General features: G+C 41.4%; 3 protein-coding genes across 6 annotated transcripts; 2 read left to right on the forward strand and 1 right to left on the reverse strand.

The window, feature by feature from the left end:
• On the forward strand, positions 1–11,336 carry pafah1b2 (platelet-activating factor acetylhydrolase 1b, catalytic subunit 2). Of its 3 annotated transcripts, XM_080013989.1 has the most exons (6): positions 1–169; positions 913–994; positions 3,133–3,222; positions 6,681–6,797; positions 7,671–7,793; positions 8,899–11,336. In XM_080013989.1, exons 2-6 carry the CDS (start codon positions 914–916, stop codon positions 9,175–9,177), a joined length of 690 nt encoding a protein of 229 aa, XP_079870115.1. In that variant the 5' UTR covers positions 1–169; position 913; the 3' UTR covers positions 9,178–11,336. The 3 variants fall into 3 exon arrangements, with proteins under 3 accessions (XP_079870115.1, XP_079870114.1, XP_079870116.1); XM_080013988.1 differs by lacking the exons at positions 1–169; positions 913–994 and adding an exon at positions 6,116–6,245 and having other exon boundaries at positions 3,138–3,222; XM_080013990.1 differs by lacking the exons at positions 1–169; positions 913–994; positions 8,899–11,336 and adding exons at positions 6,116–6,245; positions 7,964–8,609 and having other exon boundaries at positions 3,138–3,222.
• A 3,214-nt stretch (positions 11,337–14,550) lies between these two features.
• apoa1a (apolipoprotein A-Ia) lies at positions 14,551–15,899 on the forward strand (the record flags this gene model as incomplete). The annotated part of the gene is made up of 4 exons (XM_080013162.1): positions 14,551–14,563; positions 14,857–14,908; positions 15,000–15,144; positions 15,311–15,899. The coding sequence occupies exons 2-4, from the start codon at positions 14,866–14,868 to the stop codon at positions 15,897–15,899; spliced, it is 777 nt and encodes a 258-aa protein (XP_079869288.1). The 5' UTR covers positions 14,551–14,563; positions 14,857–14,865.
• A 1,660-nt stretch (positions 15,900–17,559) lies between these two features.
• LOC307239680 (transgelin-like) lies at positions 17,560–22,944 on the reverse strand. 2 transcript variants are annotated; one of them, XM_080013193.1, is made up of 5 exons: positions 22,819–22,944; positions 18,877–19,064; positions 18,583–18,754; positions 18,276–18,378; positions 17,560–18,142 (listed from the first exon to the last, which is right to left on the reverse strand). In XM_080013193.1, the coding sequence occupies exons 2-5, from the start codon at positions 19,054–19,056 to the stop codon at positions 17,989–17,991; spliced, it is 609 nt and encodes a 202-aa protein (XP_079869319.1). In that variant the 5' UTR covers positions 19,057–19,064; positions 22,819–22,944; the 3' UTR covers positions 17,560–17,988. The 2 variants fall into 2 exon arrangements, with proteins under 2 accessions (XP_079869319.1, XP_079869320.1); XM_080013194.1 differs by having other exon boundaries at positions 18,877–19,097.
• Positions 22,945–23,492: the final 548 nt, after the last annotated feature.

Here is a 23,492-nt window from a genome sequence, read left to right on the forward strand (position 1 = left end):
GGCGAAAGGCGTCCTGACACGCCTTGTGTGGTGTGGTCTGCGCTCTAAGGGTTAGAGCGTCAACCATGCAGCTGCTCTAACACAACGGGCGAGTGGTCGAGCTGCAGCGCACACCTGCTTTGTGTCCCTCAAACCAAGGGCCTCGGATTGGCGGATAGCCGCTTACAAGGTATCCTCTGCAACTACGACCCCTAAAGTGTTAAAACTGGAAATATCAACATCAAAGACGGGTGTGTCGTGTAACGGCGATTGTTTTCACTAGCAAGCTAGCAGGCTAACCGTAGAATGCGTGGTGTAGTCACTAACCACTGCTTCTAATATCTAACGCTATTTACGTTTTTTTGTGTACGACCTGCAGCGGTTGCACTCCCCTCGAAAGTAAAAGTGACGCTACGTGCTTCCAGTCGGACAGGGCGATTAATCGATATTACGATATATCGCCTGTGAGTTATATTATCGCGACAGTTGCAATATAGGTAAATGTTGTCTTCAAAGCAACGGGCAACTTTAAGGCTTTACAGTAAAGTAAATACATTTTCTGACTGTTCTAGCTGTGGGTTTTCCTGTCAGATTGTGAATTGTTGATACAGAGGTTTGTTGCATATTGCCATTTATTATTATTTATCTTTTTAAAATTACTTATTATTGCCTAGTGGCTTTGATCTGTGTAATCAGTACCTCTACATGCTTGGTCATAACATACGCTTAGCCACATTTCTCAAATAATTCTTCCTTGTATGCAAGTATGTCTCCCCAAAGCGGCGTCAAATTATCGAGGTGTTTGTGAAAAAAATATTGTGATATTTCGATTTTTGATATTTCATTTTTTGCCTTATCTTCCATATGTAATATGAGATCTTATGTCCATGTGCATGGATGTGTCCATGAGCAGTGACGTGCTTTTCTTTTTAGGATGAGCAGTGATGCGCTGAATCCAGCTGCAGTAGCACAATCAGTTGAAGATGTGCAAGGGGATGGACGCTGGATATCCCTGGTTCGTGGTGTCTAAATGTCCTAATTTTACACTGTTTCCTTAAACCTCTCTTATATACGTGTCCTAAATAATGGTCTTAAAGAAGGAATGTTTTTTTTTTCTTTCTAAATTCACTAAAATTCAAAACCTAGTCCACTCAATTGTTTGTAAACACTGTATTTCCCTCACAGAATATGAAAGTCAAATTTAGTTCTTCTTTTTCTTCTTATTCTTATTATTATGTAAAGTTGGTGATGGGTAATAGTGTTCCGACAGGAGATTTCCTGGCCCAAAGGATTGGGTACACTAATCCATAGAGAGGCATTTGCACCATAGAGAGACAACCGTTTTTACAGTGGAATAAATCTCAAATTTAACCGGTGTAACCCTTTCCCAAACAGCCTCAGGATGGCACACAGGTCTTCAGTCTCCAGAAGCAGTTTACACTTGCAACATGCAGAACAGTGCTTGCACCTTAAAGCACCTTACAATTGGCCATAAGCTTCCAAATTTGAGGCCTTCTAGTTTATTTAAATGTAAAAATGAAAAGCTTAAGCGTTTTCGTAACACGTGTTTTATTTGAAGTTGATCAGGGTGGAATCATATGAGAGTCAGTCTCAGAAAGTTCATCGTACGAATTTCCTTCTCAAGATCTTGCGCTAGGGCTGTTTTTAAAGATGGAGGGGAACGTGACATGGGCTAACAATAACTTTATCCTGAGGATGTTACTTCTATGACCACAGTGTCTGCGTTAAATAAAGAGCCAGGCAAAAATTCTATTGACCTATTCAAGTAGCGTTGTATACTTCCCCATGGCCACCTTATGGTCTTTCAAACATTCTCTTGGCCTTAAAATAAAATCACTGTGCTCCAATGTCTTCACACCTTGATCTGACAGCATCAACAAAGACATTTGTGTGTTTACAATCTAACGGCAATAAGGAGACATTTTTTGACTATGTCCTTCTGGGGGTTTTCTCTCAGATAGTATAAAATACATTGTGTTTTATTTCATCCATACTACATTTGATATATTGTGATATATATATATCTATCATATGGGGTTTAAGCAATTTGTAGTCATTCCTGCTCAGATATGTTATGTTGTAAAAAGACATGGTAAATGCTGGAATTTCTTTCATCTGCGTGAGTAAATAAATTAATTGTAAATTTGTAAATTCCAGTGTGTGTGTGTGTGTGTGTGTGTGTGTGTGTGTGTGTGTGTGTGTGTGTGTGTGTGTGTGTGTGTGTGTGTGTGTGTGTGTGTGTGTGTGTGTGTGTGTGTTAAGTAGGGCTGAGCATCATAAGAACATGTTAAATAACGGTATCAATACGGTAACTTGACTGCCCCAAGTGATACTTCACCAATAACACTGATTTAAAAAGTACTAGCTTCAAGGTTATACAGTGGCTTACAAAAGTACCTTTGTACTTTACCACATTTTGTCACGTTACAACCACAAACGTCAATGGATTTTATTTGGATTTTATTTGATAGACCAACACAAAGTGGCGCATAATTGTGGAGTGGAAGGAAAATTATACATGGTTTTAAAAAAAAAAATTACAAATAAAAAACTGAAAAGTGTGCCGTGCAAAAGTATTCAGCCCCCTTTACTCTGATACCCCTAAATAAAATCCAGTGCAACCAATTGCCTTCAGAAGTCTATCACATAAAATCCCAATAAAATACATTGATGTTTGTGGTTGTAACGTGACAAAATGTGGAAAAGTTCAAGGGGTATGAATACTTATGCAAGCCACTGTATGTTGCTTTAACAGAAAAAATGCCACATGACATTCTTACAACATATTTGTATATTGAATGCCATAGAATGTTTTGCTACTCCATTCTATCGGAACAATTTGGACGATATTAAAGTATAAACTTTCAGTAATGTTGTCAGGATTACATAGAAGGCTGTGCAAGGATTGTTTTGAAACAGTATATGGAACCAATAATAAATGTATCCATATAAAGAATTCAACAGCCCTAAGCCCCCTCTCTTTACATACATCATGAATTAAACATGTATACGTATATGTTATATATACTTATTCATATCTTTATTTATCAATTCATTCATTTGTTTAACTATTTATTTATTTATTTATTATTATTAATTTTATTATTATTATTATTATTATGTATTTTACAGCACACAAGGTTTGTGCAGGAGTGTAAGGATGCCGAACCAGATGTGCTCTTTGTGGGAGACTCCATGGTGCAGCTTATGCAACAGTATGAGGTGAGAGAGGACATCACGCTGCATAATTCATTTATTCTATTACTTATCTATTATCACAGAATCAGAATCAGAAAAGTCTTTATTGCCAAGTAAGTTTACACAAACAAGGAATTTGTCTTGGTGTTCGGTGCATACATGAAACATAAATGTAAAACAATAAGTAAAATATTGGTTAAACATATATAAGCATATGAAAGCTGTACAGTTTGTGCAGGAATGTGCAAATGTTAAGTATAAAGTGTAACAGTATGTGCAATGTTCACAGATAAAAGTCCAGAGAATGAGGAATCTGCATTAATGTAACGCATTGACATACTCATTTCGTTTAAGGCAGTGGGGGGGCCTTGTTGATGAGGCCAGTTGCAGAGGGGAAAAAGATGTTCTTGTGGCGAGAGGTTTTGGCCTTGTTAGACCGCAGCCTCCTGCCAGAGGGAAGTGTTTCCGGGGTGGGAGGGGTCAGCCACAATCTTACCTGCCCGCCTCAGGGTCCTTGAGACGTACAGGTCCTGGAGACATGGCAGATTGCCAGATCACCTTCTCAGCAGAGAAAATGACAAGCTGCAGTCTGTCCTTGTCCTTGGTGGTTGCAGCAGCGTGCCAGAGGGTGATGGAGGCGGTGAAAACAGACTCAATGATGGAGGTGTAGAAGTGCACCATCATCGTCTCTGGCAGGTTGAACTTTCTCAGCTGCCGCAGGAAGTACATCCTCTGCTGGGCTTTTTTGATGATGGCTCCCACTTGAGGTCCTGGGAGATGATGGTTCCCAGGAAGCAGCAGGATTCCACAGAGTTGACTGGGAAATCACACAGGTTGATGGGTGAGTGGGGCAGCGTTCTTTCTGAAGTCCACAACCATCTCCACTGTCTTTACAGCGTTGAGCTCCAGGTTGTTTGGCTGCACCAAGTCACCAGATGGTCAAGCTCCCACCTGTAGGCGGACTTGTCCCCACCAGAGATGAGCCCAATGAGGGTGGTGTCGTCAGCAAATTTCAGGAGCTTGACAGACTGGTGGCTGGAGGTGCAGCTGTTGGTGTACAGGGAGAAGATCAGAGGAGAAAGAACGCAGCCTTGAGGGGAACCGGTGCTGATGGTCCAGGAGTCAGAGACGTATTTTCCCAGCTTCACATGCTGCTTCCTGTCAGACAGAAAGTCTGTGATCCACCTGCAGGTGGAGTCAGGCACGCTCAACTGGGATAGCTTGTCCTGAGTGCCGGGATGATTGTGTTAAAGGCGGAGCTGAAATCCACAAAGAGGATCCTGGCGTAGGTTCCTGGGAGTCCAGGTGCTGGAGGATGAAGTGGAGGGCCAAGTTTACTACATCGTCTACAGACCTGTTGGCTCTGTAGGTGGAGAGGAGAGGGTCTGTGGTGGATTTAAGGTGGGAAAGCACAAGGCGTTCAATAGACTTTATCACCACAGAGGTCAGGGCAACGGGTCTGTAATCATTAAGTCCTGTGGTCCTTGGCTTCTTTGGGACTGGGATGATGGTGGCGCATTGAAGCAGGCTGTTACATGGCATGTCTCCATGAGGTGCTCAAAATGTCTGTGAACACTGGAGACAGCTGATCTGCACAGTGCTTCAGGGTGGATGGAGAGACAGTCTGGTCCGGCTGCTTTGCGGGAGATCTGCCTCTTGAAGAGCCTGTTGACATCCCTCTCCAAGATCGAAAGAGTCGTCACTGTGGTGGGGGAGGAGGGGGGCTCTGAGTTGAGTAGGTTTGAAGAGGTCCAGTCTCCTGCTGTGGTCGGGGAGGTGGAGCCTGAAGGCTAGGGCTGGTGGAAGGTGTCACGGGGGATGGTGTCAGGACTGTCCCATTGCCTTTCAAAGCGACAGTAGAAGTTGTTCAGGTCGTTGGCCCAGGCGTGAGTTGTTCAAGGAGTGAGGTGTTTTTGTTTGAGGTTTGTGTTTTGTCTGAACCCTTTCCAGACAGAGACAGTCATTGGCTGAAAAACTGGTGTTGGAGTCTCTTTGAGTACAGTCGTTTAGCAACTCGCACCTCTTTGCTAAACCTGTACTTAGCCACTTTAAACATGTCTCTGTCCCCACTCCTAAACGCCTCTTCCTTCTCTAACCTTAGCTGTCTGAGTTTAGCTGTGAACCGGGGTTTGTTGTTGTTATAACTCACCCTGGTGCGTGATGGTACACAGCTCTCCTCACAGAAGATGATGTATGATGTCACAGCCTCTGTGTACTCATCCAAACTGTTGGTAACAGTCCTGAAAAGGTCCCAGTTGGTGCAGTCCAAGCACGGCTGAAGATCCTCCACAGCTTCACTGGTCCACTTCTTAGATGTCCTCACCACAGGTTTACACAGCTTTAATTTCTGCCTGTATGCAGGAATCAGATGGACCATGACGTGGTCAGAGTGTCCCAGTGCAGCTCGGGGGACAGCGTGATAGGCACTGCTTTCTGTGGTGTACCAGTGGTCCAAAATATTCTCCTCTCTGGTGGGGCATTTAATAAACGGTCTATATTAAGGGAGTTCATGGCTGAGATTTCCTTTGTTAAAGTAGCCTAGGACAATAACTGGGGAGTCCAGGTTTGTCCGTTCCAAACACCGTATCTGGTCGGTGAGCATGCGCTGTGTGTCCTGCACGTTGGCTTGCGGTGGTATGTAAACACTGACCAGTATGAATGACACAAACTCACGGAGAGAATAGAGGGGTTTGCAGTTAATGTTACACCAGCTACTGTTAGTGTAAAAACACAAACCTCCACCTTTTGTTTTGCCGCCGGAGAGTTCTGTGTCCTGATTCGCTCTAAAGAGTTGGAAGCCTGCCAGCTGCAGCGCAGAGTCCGGTATCATTCCACTCAGCCACATCTCCGTGAAGCACAAAACAGAAGATGAAGAAAAGTCTCTGTTCTTCCCCAACAGTAGTTGAAGTTCGTCCAGTTTGTTTCCCAGTGAAAGCACGTTAGAGAGAAATATTCCAGGTAACGCTGTGCGATGTCCGCGTCGGTGGAGGCCCACAAGCGCACCGGCACATCTCTATCTCCTCCGGCGTTTCACTGCGTGCACAAAGGTGAGCGCACCTTTGACCAGAATGTTCAGTAATTCCACTGGTGTGGAGATGAAAGTGGGAAATAAATCCACAGAGGTTGTAGCCCTGATGTTCATGAGCTCTTCTCTGGTGTACGAGCTCCCGGAATTGTCACAAAAAACTAATTTAACAAACAAAATGAGACATAACGGTATAACATAACATAACAGTCAATATTAAAAAAACATAGGTTGCAAAAAACAGAGTGCTTTTTTGTTCTTCAGATATGAAAGTATACGTAGTGCAGATTGAGACATATCCCACACCCTCCCTTTTTATATGCGCACCTGACCTGTGTACTTGATAATTCAAAATTGTTAAAGTTAGTGGCGATACTGACACTTCCTGGTAGTTTGGATGAGGCAAACGACTAAAACTTGTATATTGAAATGTAGTTCTTCTGTTTGGCTCCTGCAGATCTGGAGAGAGCTGTTCTCTCCGCTTCACGCTCTCAACTTTGGCATCGGGGGAGACACGACCTGCAATGTACTCTGGAGGTTACAAAACGGAGAGCTGGATAACATCAGGCCCAAGGTGAGAAAAGCCACGTGTGTCTGAATGCCACTGTGTAGCTCAGGTGGGAAAGTATCAGTGTGGGCATAATCCATGAGTGCAGTTATTTCTTTCATTTATTTCACTCAGACCTGTGCACCCAGGTGAAAAATCAGGCATTGTATCCTAATTCTTAATGTGTTATCCTTTGAAAGAGGAAGAAACAATTTGGCACCTTTTTCTGTCTTGATATTGAAGTTATGCTGCTGGATGACTACGATGAAATATCTACAGTAATGATGCATATAAATACGACAACTTTGTTGAATTATGCAGCATTCCATTCTTGCCTCCTCCAAAGCCATAGCTAAATCTAGATCATGAAATGGATGTCTTACTATCTGTCCTGCTGCTAAAACGCCACCAAAGATAAAAACTGCAGCTTTAATTCTGCAGGGAGACAACACCATTACTGCGCCATCTAATCGCCGCACACTTACACAAATCAGCCAGCAAAATCTGTGCTGTCACTACGCCGACACTCTGATGTGACATGATTCCTATTAGGTGTGTTTCCTCCTTTTTGATTCAGGCAAATTACCTGTCTAATTGAATTTTTATGTCAGTTGTTTGATTATAATCAATAGCTCTTCTGCAATGACTAGACATGTTTTATTGCACTGATATATGCTTATACTATTATGGTGGCATACAATTAACACAAAACATGAGAATGAATTATTATTATTATTATTATTATTATTATTATTATTATTATTATTATTATAAAGCTGTAGGCCTCAGGTTTAACCTGGAGTCCTTACAACGATATTCAGAACACTTAATAACAGCTTTGGCAGAAATTTAGGCGGTAGTTTTAGTTGAGGTCAAAGTGAAGGTCTCCGTCTCGTCCAGGTGGTGGTGCTGTGGGTCGGAACAAACAATCACCACCACACAGCAGAGCAGGTTGCGGAGGGAGTGCTCACTATTGCCCAGCTGCTCACCAGCCGCCTTCCCAAAGCGAAGATCGTCGTGCTGGTAAGCTCTGTCACGCTTACCTCCTGTCTGAAGTAGAAGAGGGATGTCTTGACACTTTAGTCTTGCTCATGCTGAAATGAGTCTATAGTTGATTTGAAGGTCAAAGTTCATGTGAAATTAAAATGCTGTTAATGTTAAAAAATATATATATATCTATATTTTTATCACAGTTGGCACGGTGGTGCAGTACATTGCACTGCTGCCTCACAGCAAGAAGTTTCCTGGGTTCGATTCCCGCCTGGGGCGCTGTTGGCACCGTGCGGGTTATCTCCCAAATAGGAGCCTTTCTGTGTGGAGTTTGCATGTTCTCCCCGTGCTCACTTGGGGTTTCCTCCACCTACCATCAGTAAGGACCCCCACCAAAAACATGCACCCATCATCGTCTGACCAGCGATAGACACTCGTTACCAGGTCCCTGGGCGCGTTGACGAATGCTGCCCACTGCTCCTGGCTGCCCCCCGGAGGAAGGACAAGCCAGGATGGGTCAAATACAGAGGCCTCATTTCACTGGCCACCATCCAAAGCGTGTGTGTGTGTGTGTGTGTGTGTGTGTGTGTGTGTGTGTGTGTGTGTGTGTGTGTGTGTGTGTGTGTGTGTGTGTGTGTGTGTGTGTGTGTGTGTGTGTGTGTGTGTGCATGTGTTGTAGTGTGGTCTGTTGCATGACAATTAAAGATTCTTCTTCTTAGTTGTTTGGTCATTTTGGTCAAAATTTATCCTGAGCCATAAACAGCCATTTAAAACAGTTTTACACCTTGATTCATACTTTTTCCACTCAAAGTGAAAAGATTACCGATTACACTTGGACTTAAACCCAAATTTTAGCACCCTTAATAATTAAAGGACAGATTAAACATGCTTTTATTGCTAAACCTCACCTTATCAAATTCTGTCAGATATTTGGTTGTCTCTTTCTTAGGAAGATAAATGACCATGATAATGGATTAATTCCTAATTTTTATATGATATAAATATTCTTCTGAATTCCAAATCCAATTTCAATCTATTCCATAGAAGTAATGGTTATTTAAAAATGATGACAATCCTCCTGGATCGTCCTGTAAGACTCAAACACTTACCTATCGTCATAACACTCCGTCCACATCAGGGTCTGCTGCCGAGGGGTGAGCGTCCCAATCCACTGCGCGAGAAGAACGCCACCGTCAACGTCCTCCTGCGTTCCTGGTTGCCGCGGCTCAGCCAAGTCCAATTCCTGGACGCGGGTGCCGGCTTTGTGCACTCCGATGGAACCATCACCCAACAGGACATGTTCGACTTCCTACACCTGACGCCTGTCGGCTACCGAGCCATCGCCAAGCCCCTCAGCGACCTCCTGCTGCAGATCCTGGATGAGATGCCAGAAGAGAGGAGGGCATCGCTGCTCTGAAGGCCAGCAGCCACTTGGCCAGAGGCATGCCTCACCTACCGAGACATGCCCCTGGTGTCTCCAGCACCAGGGGCCCACCCATAAGGCATGGATGAAGGACTAGGTCCTCGATATGGGAGGCCCTCTGAGGGAGCGTGGGGTCAGGGCTAGGTGTAGAGCAGACCTGGCTGCTGCTCCTCCAGTCGTAGCACTAGCCCAGCAGGGTTTTTCAAGTTCAGACACTTCAAAGCACAAAATGTATTCATGCTGATCTCACAGGTGACTTCTGTGGCACACAAGCTTCAGCATCGTGAGAGAGAATCACAGTGTTCCCCCACTTTGCCAAATGCGGTTAGCAATGAGAATATCCCCATTCAATAGTACATTTTCGACACATTCCCAAATGTAAAGCATGCTGCTCCAACAAGACCTTTCACAAGGTCAATGAACTGTGACGAGTTAGCCTGCACAATTTAGCTGTGGTACCGTAGGTCAAGAAGAAACCAGCAGCCATTACTGGCCACTTCAGATAAATGCTGCTGAAATAAATAGCCAGATGAAAGCGACAAGAATGGATACAAACGATCTTCAAGATTTCCTTGAGAATTTAGTACTTACTTGAAGCGATCACCAATGCATGTTAGGGTTGGCAATATGTAGGGACCTGTATTTCAATGGAATTCAGATGCCAATTTCATAGGTCTGGTCCACATTTCTCATTTCTCATATCATTTAGAAATGTTGGGTATTTAAGTCCTTACAATGACATTTCAAAGATGCAGTGAGAATATTTGCACAGTAACGGCAATCCAAATCTCTCTAAATCCAAATCAGTAACTCGATCTGAAGCTGTCATTCTCTGATTCAACAGCAATACAATCAAATACATTTTACTTGCTTACAAGAGACAATTGCCAAGAAATAAAATCCAAGTACTTACATTTCTGGTCTGTAGTGTGTGACTCAGCATTGTCTTAAAAGTGAGTTGTTTAAGTAGGCTTCCTTGGGAAGGAAAAAATACTGTATATATTAATGACATTCTTTTTTTTTTTTTTCTTGTGTTGTATTTAATTTGACCATTTACATCATGCATTTCTGCCCAGAAACACAGATGGACAAGTTACAGTTTTTTTCCTGACAAACGGAAAACAGGCGAAATCCGCTTTTCACTGAAAATCAACTGTTTAGGCTTTCCATGTGAAACCAATGTTGAGTTTACTACAATTCAGTTGAGAACCATAAAGATAACGGAACTGATATTATCAGGTCTTAATGAGAATTGCACATTATTAAGAACTTTTGTGGCACCGTTCTCAAAATAAAATCCTATATCTTTGTTCCAGGTGCTGCTAGTTCTCCAAATTGAGTCACTGTGATGCGATGTTATTTATCTGATTTTACCTCGGTTATCTGTTGCAATTTTTTATGTGCATTTTTTTATTAACTTCTCCATAAAAAGTACTTAATCACTATCTTCTATTTTATCTTATTTTATTTGAATACAAGTAACCTTTAAATCATAAGATCCATTATTATAGCATAACAGATTCTAGTCAACACCACCACTCCAAAGGTTTATGGAACCCCACAATATCCCAAACTAATAGAATTTGGAGAAGTTACTCCTTAACAATTAAGTGTCTTACTTGTTTAGCTAAGCTGCTTCTCACGATTTCTCTCTGTGATGTTGTATACCCATCTGCTCCTCACCCAGTCCTTGCCCTCCTGAACACAAAGTTGTTGTTTCAATAAGTAGCTTCACGTACAAGCCACTGACACAGCTATGTCTGTATCACAGTAAACGCTGCTATAGGTTTTAAACCATGTCATGTCTGAGGTTACAGTATGCATTATTGGATTTTTATTATCCAAGTCATTGCCGAGCCCCCTGTGTCAAGTATCATAGCTGTCATCACTGTCTTAGGATCTCTACATCCTGTGATAACCGTTGAAATACCTGTTACTATGAATGTGCATTTGTGCTGTGGGCCTCAAGAGCTCTTGGGGAGTAAAGTTGTGCTTGTGTCGCTGTATCGGTCGAGTGTCTAGAAAATATGCCAGTTGTATATAATATACATGAAACCTGAGTAAATGACCAGGGATGGAATGAAGGTGCATTATTTGCGCTGTTTTCGTTAGTTGTCACACACTGTTGAGAGTATTCCAATAATAATAATAAAAAAGCGTATGTAAGTACATGTTGGTAGTGTTTTTTGTTCATTAAAAAGTATAAATAAATTCATACTGATCTGTCAGATGCAAATAAAAACAAATAGTGCTGTTTATATGCTGAAATAAATCACATGGCAAAGGTGAAGTTTGAAGCATAGTCGTGGTAACGATGTGTCGCTGTGTGTCGATGTTGAATTATAGCCTACAGAGGGAACCATTTCATTAGGGAAACAAAACTGATAAATCTATTTGATCTCTCTTTCCCGCTAACTTATCGAGCCAAGAAATGTTGTTTGTCAGCACTTCATAGTGGTTTGCTGAGCACTGGAACCAGCCACAGGAAGAGTTCAATATGTACAGTAGCTGAGCACTTTCCTCACTGGAATGCTTAGCTACCAAGTAAATATTTGTGTCTCTTATGATAGTGCTCTGTGTACTTTTACTTTGGACTCAAAACCTTCATAACTGTAGGACCTTTTTGTCCGACTGACATCTTAACTGTGCATTCTGACAATACTTTCACATGAATAGCTTTTACAATAGCACAATAAACACATAAAATTCCAGTGCAGGATGGTCGACTGTGAAAGGGGAAAAAATAAAAAAGAACTTCAGGCAAAAACAATGCTGATAAGGTTTCACAGATTTACAGACAAGAAAATTCAATATGGAATGTGGTCATTAAGTCCTGCGCTCAACCACAAAACACTTCAGGTTCTAGTGGCCCAAGCTGGATGATCAATTCATATTTTCTTGAAATTATGTAAAATGACCCAAAGGTGCTTCTCTGCATGAGGGGTTCAAGCTGCAATCTAACTAATGAACACCATTGTTTTCCACAAATAATGACACAAATGAGACAATTTCACAGTTTAATGACACTATATCACATATTTTAGTTTAAAGGATCTTAGAAAATAAAGGAAAACATAACAGCAATGATGAACCAACTTTTTTCTTTTTTTCCAAAGTTGGTAGATTATTAACCCAATGGCCTTGAATTAAAATAGGGCCAAACAAAGTGTCTTGCAAATGTTTTCTACAATGCTATAGCATGTTCCCTATTTCTGGCTTTCATCAGGTCGATAGGTGGGTCTCCATATCTTATCTGCCACGGTGCAAGTCAGCACCGTATCTGATTTCACAATGCTTTCTACGGTTTTGCCACCAGTGGAGCCAATTTCTGCTCACGTGGGCAAGCCTCATAAACATACAATCCAATATTCCCGCTGCCTTCGATAGGCTCTGTGAATTGGAATTGGAGCCGAAATAAAAAGTGGTCTAAAACATGTCTTAAGATGACCCACATTACAAGAGAATGTGGTTTTAAATGATTATGAAACGCTATATGAATGAATTGTCTACAGTAAATAACATGATTTTTCTTCAGCCAGTAATTCTCCAAAGGTCACCACAGAAACATAAATGTTAATATCTTCAATGAATATTGTCTTGAAATGGACAGTATATTAGAGTTTCATCCACAGGGATATTTAATTGTTATTTTGATTACATTTTATGTATGCAAGATTTGTTGGGACATCTTTAATACACTATAAAGCAAGTTATATTATGTGGTGTTGAAAAATCCGTCACCTTATTTAATAGATTATTTCAATGTTTTAACTCGTATAGTGGTCTGTACATATATACAACATTTTCAGGAAAATTGAGCAATAACAAGCTATCTGTTTAAGCTTTCTGATAACACTGTACAAACGACAACAAACTTTTATCGACAAGTGAAACTAATTTTTCAGTGACACTGACTTTTTTTCTGAAACAAACACCACTAATGACAAACAACAACCCAGTGACATACTTGTATCTCATTTTTGTCATAGGCCTACATGTATTCCAAAACGTGGTACTAATATGTAGAAACAAAATGGAACAATTAGAAAATCCCCCAAAAAGACAAATGGCTAATGAGCTTTTTTGTTTATTTCACATTCATTGAGAAACGTGTTGACCCCCCTGCCTCGGAGTGTATAACAACACTTCTGTTTTAACGGCAAGTGTTTTTTTATTGTTGTTGTTGCCTGTAATCAGCAAATGAAAATGACACTGATACACACGGATGGATACGTGAGATTTTTTAAGTAATATATATAAATATATAATGTATATAAATAATATCTATAAATAATACAAATTAAGTACAATTGTATACATATGTATACGGTTGTTATTTTAATATATGGAGTGTAGACTTTACATTTAATTTCTCTATGTTTTCTAGCATTTAAAACTTTTAGGTGAGTTTTTCATATTTTCAAGCAGAAAAAGAGAATTAGAAGAACATGTATGACATGATGTCATACACGTGTCGCGACATGACCTTCTAAATCAACGTGCTCTTGAAACAACATCATGTTACAACTTTCATAACGTTCTGTACATTTTAGGTCACTTCCCGAAATTTTCACTGATTTTAATTCCCAATCAGTAAGTCAGGGCTGTTGAAACAATATGATCAATACGATTTCAAGTGAACGCTTCAACTAGTGAGGTTATTTTCAACTTGTTGACAATAAAATAAAACAAGGGATCCATTTTGTGACTCAATTACCAGATTTTTCTTCAAATATTTGATTATATAGAAGCTGATGCAGGATCTCATTCTTATTACACGGGTCCTGGGAATAATAATTATATAACTACGCGCAACTTGTGTAATGCATCTAACATGAACTTGGGTTTTAAAGGTAGATTATATAAGTATCTTATTAGGATAAAAGCCTTTGGATGTTTTCTGGATGCTAAAATTTAATGAAATGGTCTACTTTTGAAACCAGAAAACCATATGTATACTCACACATGTATACACACACTTGTATACTTACACAAGTACTTTGAACCTGTTTAATGCGTTAAGTCTCAACTTAGGTTTTGAGGGTAATAGGTAATCAATGTATCACTCAAGGGAACAGGATGGCTCTGTTAGGAATTACTGAGTGCATCAGAAAGTACAACATGTGCCAAGGCACTGCAGCATGTACCTGGGACTCGAGATAAAACTATGGAATGTGTGATATGTTATCCAGATTGCCTGCTTGTACAGTACATCTGGGTTGAAACTTGATGACATCCTGTCTTCTCCCGGTGACCCTTGATCCCGCTCTTCCAGGTGGGTGGTAGGGGGGTGACGTTCACCTTGTAGAGAAGCTTTTCCACTATAAAAGCCGTCCGACCCTGTGGATCGTTCTCACTCATAGAGCAGCAAACCCTCCAGGTAAGACAAGCTCACACTCTATGATGACAACAAATTCTGATTTTGATTCCGAATTGATTATAATCATTGGGAGAGATTCACCTGATAGTGGTAGTGTTCAAAGAAAGTGTTTAGTTTCACATAGGGTATTTTTATTTGACAATACCCTATTCACAGAAGGCCATTTGTGGAAAATTTATATTTTATTTCAAATATGTGAAAAAATTGAGTTAGATGTTTGATGCCGCCAATCAAACTGTCTAAGTTTAAATTGAAGTCATATTTAAATTAGCTTTTATCCCTTTAATTCTCAGGCAACCACCATGAAACTAGTGGCTTGCGCACTGACCCTTTTGCTGGCTCTTGGTAAGTATTTGTGTGTCCACTGTTGCAATGTGCTGAGAAACATGCATCTCATGTCTCACGGCTCTTCTTTTTTGATCTTGACCCTGCGCAGGCTGCCAGGCCAGGGCCATGCAAAGCGATGCTCCCTCCCAACTGGAGAAAATGAAAGATACTGCCATGGTGTACCTGGCCCAGGTGAAGGAGAGCGCCCAGAGGACTCTGGACCACCTGGATGGAACTGAATACGCTGAGTACAAGTAAGACTCCAAAATTAGTCGAGTGCTCTTTTTCCCAGCGGGAATTTTCTAATAAATTGTTCTGTCTTTTCTTATCTGTAAAACTCCTTTTTCTTCAACGATTCACTCGTAAAAACCCTCCCTGCATATTTCCATTGTCCTCCCTCTTGTCTGTGGTTGGTTTCAGGATGAAGCTGTCTCAGAGCATGGACAAGCTCAGTGAGTTCGCTCAGACTCTGACCCCATACGGCGACACTTTCTCAGTCCAGTTCCTCGACACCACCAACCAGGTACGTCAGAGGGTGATGACTGATATCGAGGATCTGCGACTGCGCCTGGAGCCCAAGCGTGAAGAGCTGCACCAACTCCTTCAGAAGCAGTTAGATGAATACCGCACCAAGATGGAGCCCATTTTCCAGGAGTACATGACCCAGAACCAGGAGAAGATGGATGCCCTGAAGGCCAGGCTGCAGCCCATGATGGAGGAGATGCGCACCAAGATGGAGGCCAACGTGGCGGAGACCAAGACCAAGGTCATGCCCATGATCGAGACAGCCCGCACGAAGCTGACCGAGCGCCTGGAGGAGCTGAAGACCATGGCCACCCCCTATATGGAAGAGTACCAGGAGCAGCTGAACAAGGCTGTTGGAGATGCCAAGGACAAGATCGCTCCCCACACCCAGGACCTGCAGAGCAAGCTGGAGCCATACATGGAGGACCTGAAGGCCAAATTCATGTCCGTGTACCAGACCATCAGCCAGGTTATGACGGCATAAATCCCAGAGTGTAGTCAACACTCCCCTGTCATCCCTGCCAGGACAAATGAACTGGGATAACTGATGAGATTACAGTACCAACCGTAATGATAGTAAAGCAACATCTCAGACACCAGCAGACGTTCAAATTTGTGAATCCACTTTGTTTTGATGCCTTGTTGCCTATTTAATAAATGTCTCTGTCACAGTCACATTTTGTGCTGTGAATAAATTGAAAAGTGTCTGAAAAACAGAAATTGTTTCTTTCCTTATTATATCAAATTGTGGTGTTTTTCTGCTTGTGGTGTATGAGAGAGAATTGTCTGTTTTTCTATTGTTTTTCTTGGTACATAGAGTACTTGTCTTTATTATTGAAAATGTTGAAAACACTTTTTGCAAATATTTATGTAGATGCAAACATGTTCCAGAATGGTAGGCACTGAACAGGTTTGAGTGTTTTTTTAGCAGATGACTGCAATTCTCCTCCTTTAATTCTCAAGTATTTCTCAATTCTTATGGCCTACTAGTATTGCATACTATTACAGCCTTGTGCATGTACTTAAAAATAACGGAAATATCTGTCCGTTGCGGTCTGTTATTTGAGTTTGTTTAGTATGTTTGAAGTTGGCTGGCTCATTCTTGGAAAGTAATATAAATTGAGGTCACCGAATGTCAAACAAAATACAATGCCCGTACTGTGACAGTTCCTACTACCTTACTCTACAGTCACCATGCAGCATTTTCATTTGGTTTCTACGATCTAACTTGTTTGTGATTCAGTTCAGTTTCTTAAGTCTAACTCAAGGTTAAAGGTTATTGAAGGACTTACAACTTAAAAATCAAATTACTGATTTATAGTAGCAAACTACCAATATTAAGTACAATACAAATCAAAAACACATGACTTTTGCAATACTAAACAATACATTTACAAATTGTCAAATTATTCTACGAGTCTGTTTCACTCTGTTTCACTACTTATGTAACTGACAAAAGGCTGACTATAGACTACTGGCCTGTTAAAAAAATAAAAATAAATAAATAAACAAGAATGAGAGAGAATGAGAGAATGAGGGAATCTGTCCTTTTAAGGAAATGTTCTCTGTTCTAGTCAAAACTCTATTACTTTGTTTCTTTTTCAAATAGGAACTCTAGCTTCTGTCCGCATTTGTGTGGAATTTTCTAACCTACTTTTTTAACTTCCTCTCCAGGTCCTTACCTCATGCTAAACAGCTTAGTCTGCAATCACCTTTAAAGCCAGTAGAAACAAACACTTGGCAAAGGACCAGCATGATAAATCCTCCATTGAACCCCCCTCCCCCTTGTTTCACCCTGCCCTGGAAAACACGCACACGCACACACCCACGTCTCCCTTTTCCTCCGCCCCTCAATTTCACATTCTTTGCTACAGCTTTTCCCTATCACATCTCACATCTACAACAGTGTGGCCGCACACCGCTGTGATGTTATTCTCTAACGCCAAACACAACGAAAGGTCATCACAGCCTAGATATCTGTCATGTTTAACATCGATGCAATGTGATATGTGTTATGTGAAACACATTGAAACATTCAAGTGTGCAATAATATTACAACATTATTGGTAGATCTAGGAAAGTCCATGATGGTCTATCCATGCACATTCACCCTTTGGTTGTCAATAATCAGACGCTTCTTTAAATAAACTTTGAACTTTATTTCAAAACCATCATAGTCAGGATATGATGTAGTAAAAAAAGCTAAAAAGAAAAGTCCAATGTCTATGGGGGAATTGGGGATTGACACTTTTTCATGTATGATATGATACAATTGTCTGTTGTATTCCAGAGCCATTCATAATATACTCATGAAAGCAATGATCATTTCTCTGCGTAAATGTTTGACTAAGTCATATTAAAACTGAGCATATCTTTAAATGTTAGCCATAGCTTACTACACCTATGATTGAGTGTGTTGTGTGAGCATATTGTAGTTTGTTGAATGTGCATATGTCCCAATTTAGGTCCTATTTAGTCATGAAAACTTTAAGGTCACGTGTCTCCTCTATGAGAGGGGAAGGGGGTGAGTGTAACACGTTTGGGACGAGAGGGGGGAGAGGTTCTGGCTGGGCTCAAGGGTTGTTGTTGATGATCTGCCTTTGTCGTCCATATCCAGTCATGCCCGCCTGTGATGCTCCCTTATTTGTGCCCATCTGCAGGCCAATGACACTTTTCCCCTCACTCAGCTGCTCGTCTGAGAATTCCCTCTTGTTCTCCTGCGCCTTCCTGCGTGAACACACAGATACACATCTCACAGTCTGAAATAAAGCTCTCCCTTTGTTGTAGTGAGCAGATAAAGCCACAGTGATACAGGGGAAGTCTTCCACCCAAAAAAAGACAAGACAATACTTCGACTCACTTATGGAACCAGTTAATGTCTCCTTGGTAATTCCCATCGCTCTTGGTGACGGCCAAACTCCCCAAAGTCATCAGGGTCCTCTGGACAGCTGTCAGGTCCTTCCCTAAAGATGAACACCATTCTCATATTAGAAAAAAACACTGAAGCAATAGTTATTTTCTCCGCCCACCACCATGGAACACTGGGCCAGATCAACTGACATACTGTATATTTCCTCCTTGAACCACAGTAAACCATTGTGTGATGAATGTCAACATCTCTCAGTGCTGGGAATCACTGTACAGATGTGCTCTGCTGTGTGCCTCACCCTCCCAGAGGTCCACTGTCTGGAACATGTCGGTGGGGATGACTCCGTATTTCTCAGCTGCTTTCAGGAACTGGGAAATTTGCTCCATCTGCTTGAAAGCCACTGTGGAGCTCTGGATCCTTTTAATTGGTTTGTTGGCACTGCACAGTGAGTTGATGAGTTCACAGAGGATCTGGAGACCGAGGAGGGAGGATAAGGTTCACGTGCTGGCCAATCAAGCACCCACACCTAACCCTGACAACAACCATCTCAACACTAAGCGAGCATCACAACAACATACTGCAGAACACTCACACATCCATCCTTGAGCCAGTTCTGGAAGCCAGTCTTCCCTGCATCCGGCTGGCCCACTGCGGAGCCACACTGGGCTATGATCCACTGAACCAGCCTCTCCTCCAGCTCCGGGTCATATTTCTTGTCGATTTTACTTTGTATTTCGCGGCTCAGACCATAGGCTGGACCTTTGTTTGCCATGGCGGATCCTGTTTGGAGGAAGAACTCTTGAGTCTTGAGTCCTTTGAGGGAGAAAACATGCTTTTGCGACATGATTCAACATTGATATTTAATAGATGAAACATTCACAGCAAGTCCTCAGCTCTCTCCAGTCAAGAAAGACAAATTGAATTTTAATTACATCTGTTTGTGTGTGTGGGTGTGTGCGGGAGTGTGTGTGGGTGTGGGTGTTTTCTGCTATTGTGTAGCACAGATGAGCATAAACCTTAAGAACATACACTCCTAAACGTCTAATACCTAGTGGCTGTGGCAGCTGCTGTGAAAAAAAGCGATCTTAACCTTTTGCAGAGAAATTCAGGTTGGCTGAAATATCCACCTCAGAAAGAACTTCCTGTTAGCAGTTTGACCCGACTCCCTTCATCCTGTTTGTATTCAAATGCTGCTTCCTTCCTTCCTCCCATGTCTGTACAAAAGTACAAATTCCATGTGTACTGTACAAGACTCTCGACAAGATAACACGTTGCACACTGCTAGGTGAACTAGTTTAAAGCCAAAAAGCACTGAACTGGTTTTAAGCCAAAAAGCAACATAATATTTAACCTAAAGTTAGCTGATTGACAAGCGTAACAATCAACACAAACATCCAAGCTATATTTATGTTATGTTAACTCCAACAGGTGATCAGCTGTTGCATGCATGAATGGTTTATGACCAGGTATATGTAAGCGACACACCAAGTTACTGCGTAACACAGTGAGCACACGCTCCGGAGAAGAAACATCTCTCTCCTCGTTTCTGAAGCACAAGCTGTCCATGTTGCTCAAGACAGGATGACGGATGGTAAATGACAGATCACTGCTGGAGCCTCTGGCTGTGCACTTTAGCAGTGGCTTTCATTTAGTTTGTAGTACGCGGTGGTTACGTCAGCATGTTTTCGCCTCCATCTGCCAAATTATGCCACAACCCGAGACAGTTCATTACAGAAACCATTGTAAATACCATCCCCATTAACAAATCGTACAGTACTGGGACCATTGAATCTCTCTCTCTCTCTCTCTCTCTCTCTCTCTCTCTCTCTCTCTCTCTCTCTCTCTCTCTCTCTCTCTCTCTCTCTCCCCAAGCATTCCCCTGGAACATCGGTGCCAGACTTAGTGCTCAGCGACATCTGTACATGGAGGCCTTAGATTAGCTAAGTGATACTCAACCTTTTTCATATCAAGGCCCCTCAATTTGATGATAAGGACAGAGACCCAATTTAATCAGATTTTGTCTCTGGTTAGATACTGTATGATCTAGTAGTCCATACTTGTCCATATGTTGGCCCAAAATGTCATATCTGTCTATTATAGTTAACTGGGAGATAACAGTGAAACTAGGATCAAAAGAGTTACCATTGTACGTTCTCTAAAGTCTTGTAAATTAAATAATGGTGAAGTTTAATTATTAATCATTTTGCTTGGCCATTTAGCTTTTAGCATTTAGCTTGCTCTGGAACCTCTTGAAGGACCCCTCGGAGGTCTCCGGGCCTCACGCCCCCCCCCCCACTGGATTAAGCCATATTGCTCTAATTCGCAACCGGATCTCTGTATGCAGGGACTGCACGTCTGGGCATTACAAGTTTAGTTCTTGTATTTATTTTATTCAGGCTGATCCTCCCCTTCACTTCACAGTTTTACTGCAGATGAAACTTTCAAAGAGTGTTGCAATAACTTGGCACAGATGCATTTTGTGAGTGCGTTTACGGACATGAGAGAGTGTGAGCTTGTACTCTTCAAATCAGACTATTATGTAACACTCAAGTGCAAAATCTAGAAGGATGGCGATTAGAAAAAGCATTTAAAGGCGTTGACTCTCAGTAAAACAGTGATGGTGACTAGAGTTAACTGCTGGAAGATTATTTTCCATCGTGTTATTTAGCCAGTATTGTAGATACTGTTATATATTGATATTTCCTATGGGTTTAAAGCAGGGAGGCACCTCTTTTTCACTGCCTTTTAACATTTAACCCCTCTACGAAGCCCCTGTGAAAAAAGCTCAATCACAAACATTTGCACGAGAAAGGCTTTGTTTGGCCTGAGCGATCGATCTTACCTAAACGTATGGGAAACGCCAAATAGTAACAGAAGAATGTTGATGTCAGCGTTTGTGGCCTTGTTACTAAAATACCAAATACTAAATTCCTTAATCTCATGACGCAGCGATACTGGTCTTGTGCAACACTGGGATAAAATATGATTTTGTCTCATGTTGCATACAGTAGTAATCCGATAATTTTTTGTTGTGTCACATACAAGTATGAATTTTCTAATGGAGAAATAAATGGAATGTCATTATGTTAGAAAGACCCACAACTTATTCTCTAAAGGTATTGTGTTACACAAAGTCCCCATTGTGTCAGTTAACCTCAATTGATTATATTGTGATCAACCGCTTATCAGCACTAGGGATCCGAGAGATAAGCTGACATCAGATTTAATTAATTATTCCTTCATTCATTCAAGCTGCGTAAACACAGCCGTTCCTGCCGACCTCACCCTGCAGTGTTCTGTCGTACCCTCACATGGGAGGGAGTCCAGTGAAAATGGCCATGAGTGAGAGCTCACACTGCCTTTGGGGCATTTTTCAATGTAAAAATGGCCTTTAGCCAAAGCAATCAACATCTGATTGGTCATTCGGTTCTCGCAAATGGTGAAATTGCAAGATGTCCTACGTTAAAACAATACTGACTCTCAGTCAATTCACCTTGCCTCCAAAAACAGATTCATCACAGGTTTGCATTTCACTGTGACTACTGCATACAGGTGATTCCATGATTTGGATGCCATTTGTGTCCAACTGATAACATTTTAATTAAATTTAAATTTACAAATATGCATGTAAAGTAAAGGTAAAATACTTTTTACACTTGAGTGAAGTGTCCAAAACGCCAACCTGCATGCAAATTTTGGATAAACAGCTTAACACACGAATAAAAACTCGCCTTTCATGAGGTTGGGGGAAAAAAGTAATAATTATACTGGCTTTTGAAATACTTCTGTCAACAACTTGGTCATTAAAACAGAGAGAGAGAGAGAGAGAGAGAGAGAGAGAGAGAGAGAGAGAGAGAGAGAGAGAGAGTGGGTGGAGTGTGTGATATACAGATATGCACACACACACACACACACACACACACACACACACACACACACACACACACACACACACACACACACACACACACACACACACACACACACACACTTCTCTTTTCTCATTTCCGTTATGGAATCTTCTGAAAGCTAGAGATCAGTGGTGAGGGAAAAGTACGCAGAGCGTTCACTAAAATAAAAACACAAAAATGACTCCAATCAACGTGGAAGTACCACGTTGACATTTCTACTTATGTAAAAGTATTTGAGTACTTGCTCTTAAATGTACTTAAATGATTAAAAGTGAAAGGTACAAAGGTACAAATTCCGTACCCTGAGCCTATACCACTGCAGCATATAGTGTACAGTAAGTGCTGCTGTACAGATGAGTGCTCAGGGAGATCCTGATTGCAGTTTACATATAAAATAAATACTACGTTATAGGGGGGTTTTTGTAGGAAAGAAAACATAGGATATGCTTTTAAAATATATTTTAAAAACCCTGATTTATCTATTTGTTAAAACTAGCGTAGTGTGACCTTGTTTGGAGTGTAACGGAGTAAACTACAGACTTTTGGGCTTTCCACCGCTGCTAGAGATATAAAGGAAGTATTGCCAAAGGCAGTAATTATAATGTAATGATATCGGTACTTACAGAATAGTGCGGGTGGAGGTGCACGCAGGTGGATGTGGGCTCTGTTCCTCCTTTCTGAGAAGAGGTGTCACTGGAAGTCTGCAATGACTTCACCACATTCAAGAGAAAGGGAGAACCAGAGGGCTACGCCTGCATGTCCTCCTATTTCGTTCTTAGACACACCCTTTTTCTTTTCCCCCTTTTTCTCATTTTTTCTCCACCCACACCAACTGTAACTCCTTATTTAGGAGAATGGCAGGGAGGAAGAGGAAGGGAGAGAGGGAGGGAGGGATGTGAGCGAAGGGGTTTTGGTGTGGTCATTGAAAAGAATTCTCCACATTTCTCCCAGCACCGCCAAGGCCGGATGGGGGCCGTGACAGAGGGTGAATGATCAACTAATACTACAACAGAGTCTACTTAGAGAGAAACAGGGACGGAGTGGTGTCCGTCTAAAGGTTAAAGTTAAAGTTCTGGAGTTAAAAAAATAAAATAAAATTGCTTGTTTTTGGGACTGTGGTTTTTGTTTTTTTCCTGAAAGCTTTCAGGAACTAAAAGAAAACCCTGAGCAGCCGAGGAATGTAATCTCCCACCCCAACAAATTGATAACACAAAATGATAATGCAGGAACATGTCACGGCACATCAGGTACATACAGTATAGGTTTGTTTAAGGAGTTGTCATTTACAAGGGAAATT

This window comes from Zeus faber (genome assembly GCF_960531495.2).
Source record: "Zeus faber genome assembly, chromosome: 14".
Lineage (NCBI taxonomy): Eukaryota > Metazoa > Chordata > Actinopteri > Zeiformes > Zeidae > Zeus > Zeus faber.

Coding starts and splice junctions, on each gene's coding strand:
- pafah1b2 (XM_080013988.1), top strand. CDS start 3,161: ATGCCGAACCAGATGTGCTCTTTGTGGGAGACTCCATGGTGCAGCTTA. Junction 6,246..6,680: donor GTTTCACTGCGTGCACAAAG/GTGAGCGCACCT, acceptor TGGCTCCTGCAG/ATCTGGAGAGAGCTGTTCTC. Junction 7,794..8,898: donor AAGCGAAGATCGTCGTGCTG/GTAAGCTCTGTC, acceptor CGTCCACATCAG/GGTCTGCTGCCGAGGGGTGA.
- LOC307239680 (XM_080013193.1), bottom strand. CDS start 19,056: ATGGCAAACAAAGGTCCAGCCTATGGTCTGAGCCGCGAAATACAAAGT. Junction 18,379..18,582: donor GACAGTGGACCTCTGGGAGG/GTGAGGCACACA, acceptor GTTCATCTTTAG/GGAAGGACCTGACAGCTGTC. Junction 18,143..18,275: donor GACATTAACTGGTTCCATAA/GTGAGTCGAAGT, acceptor GTGTTCACGCAG/GAAGGCGCAGGAGAACAAGA.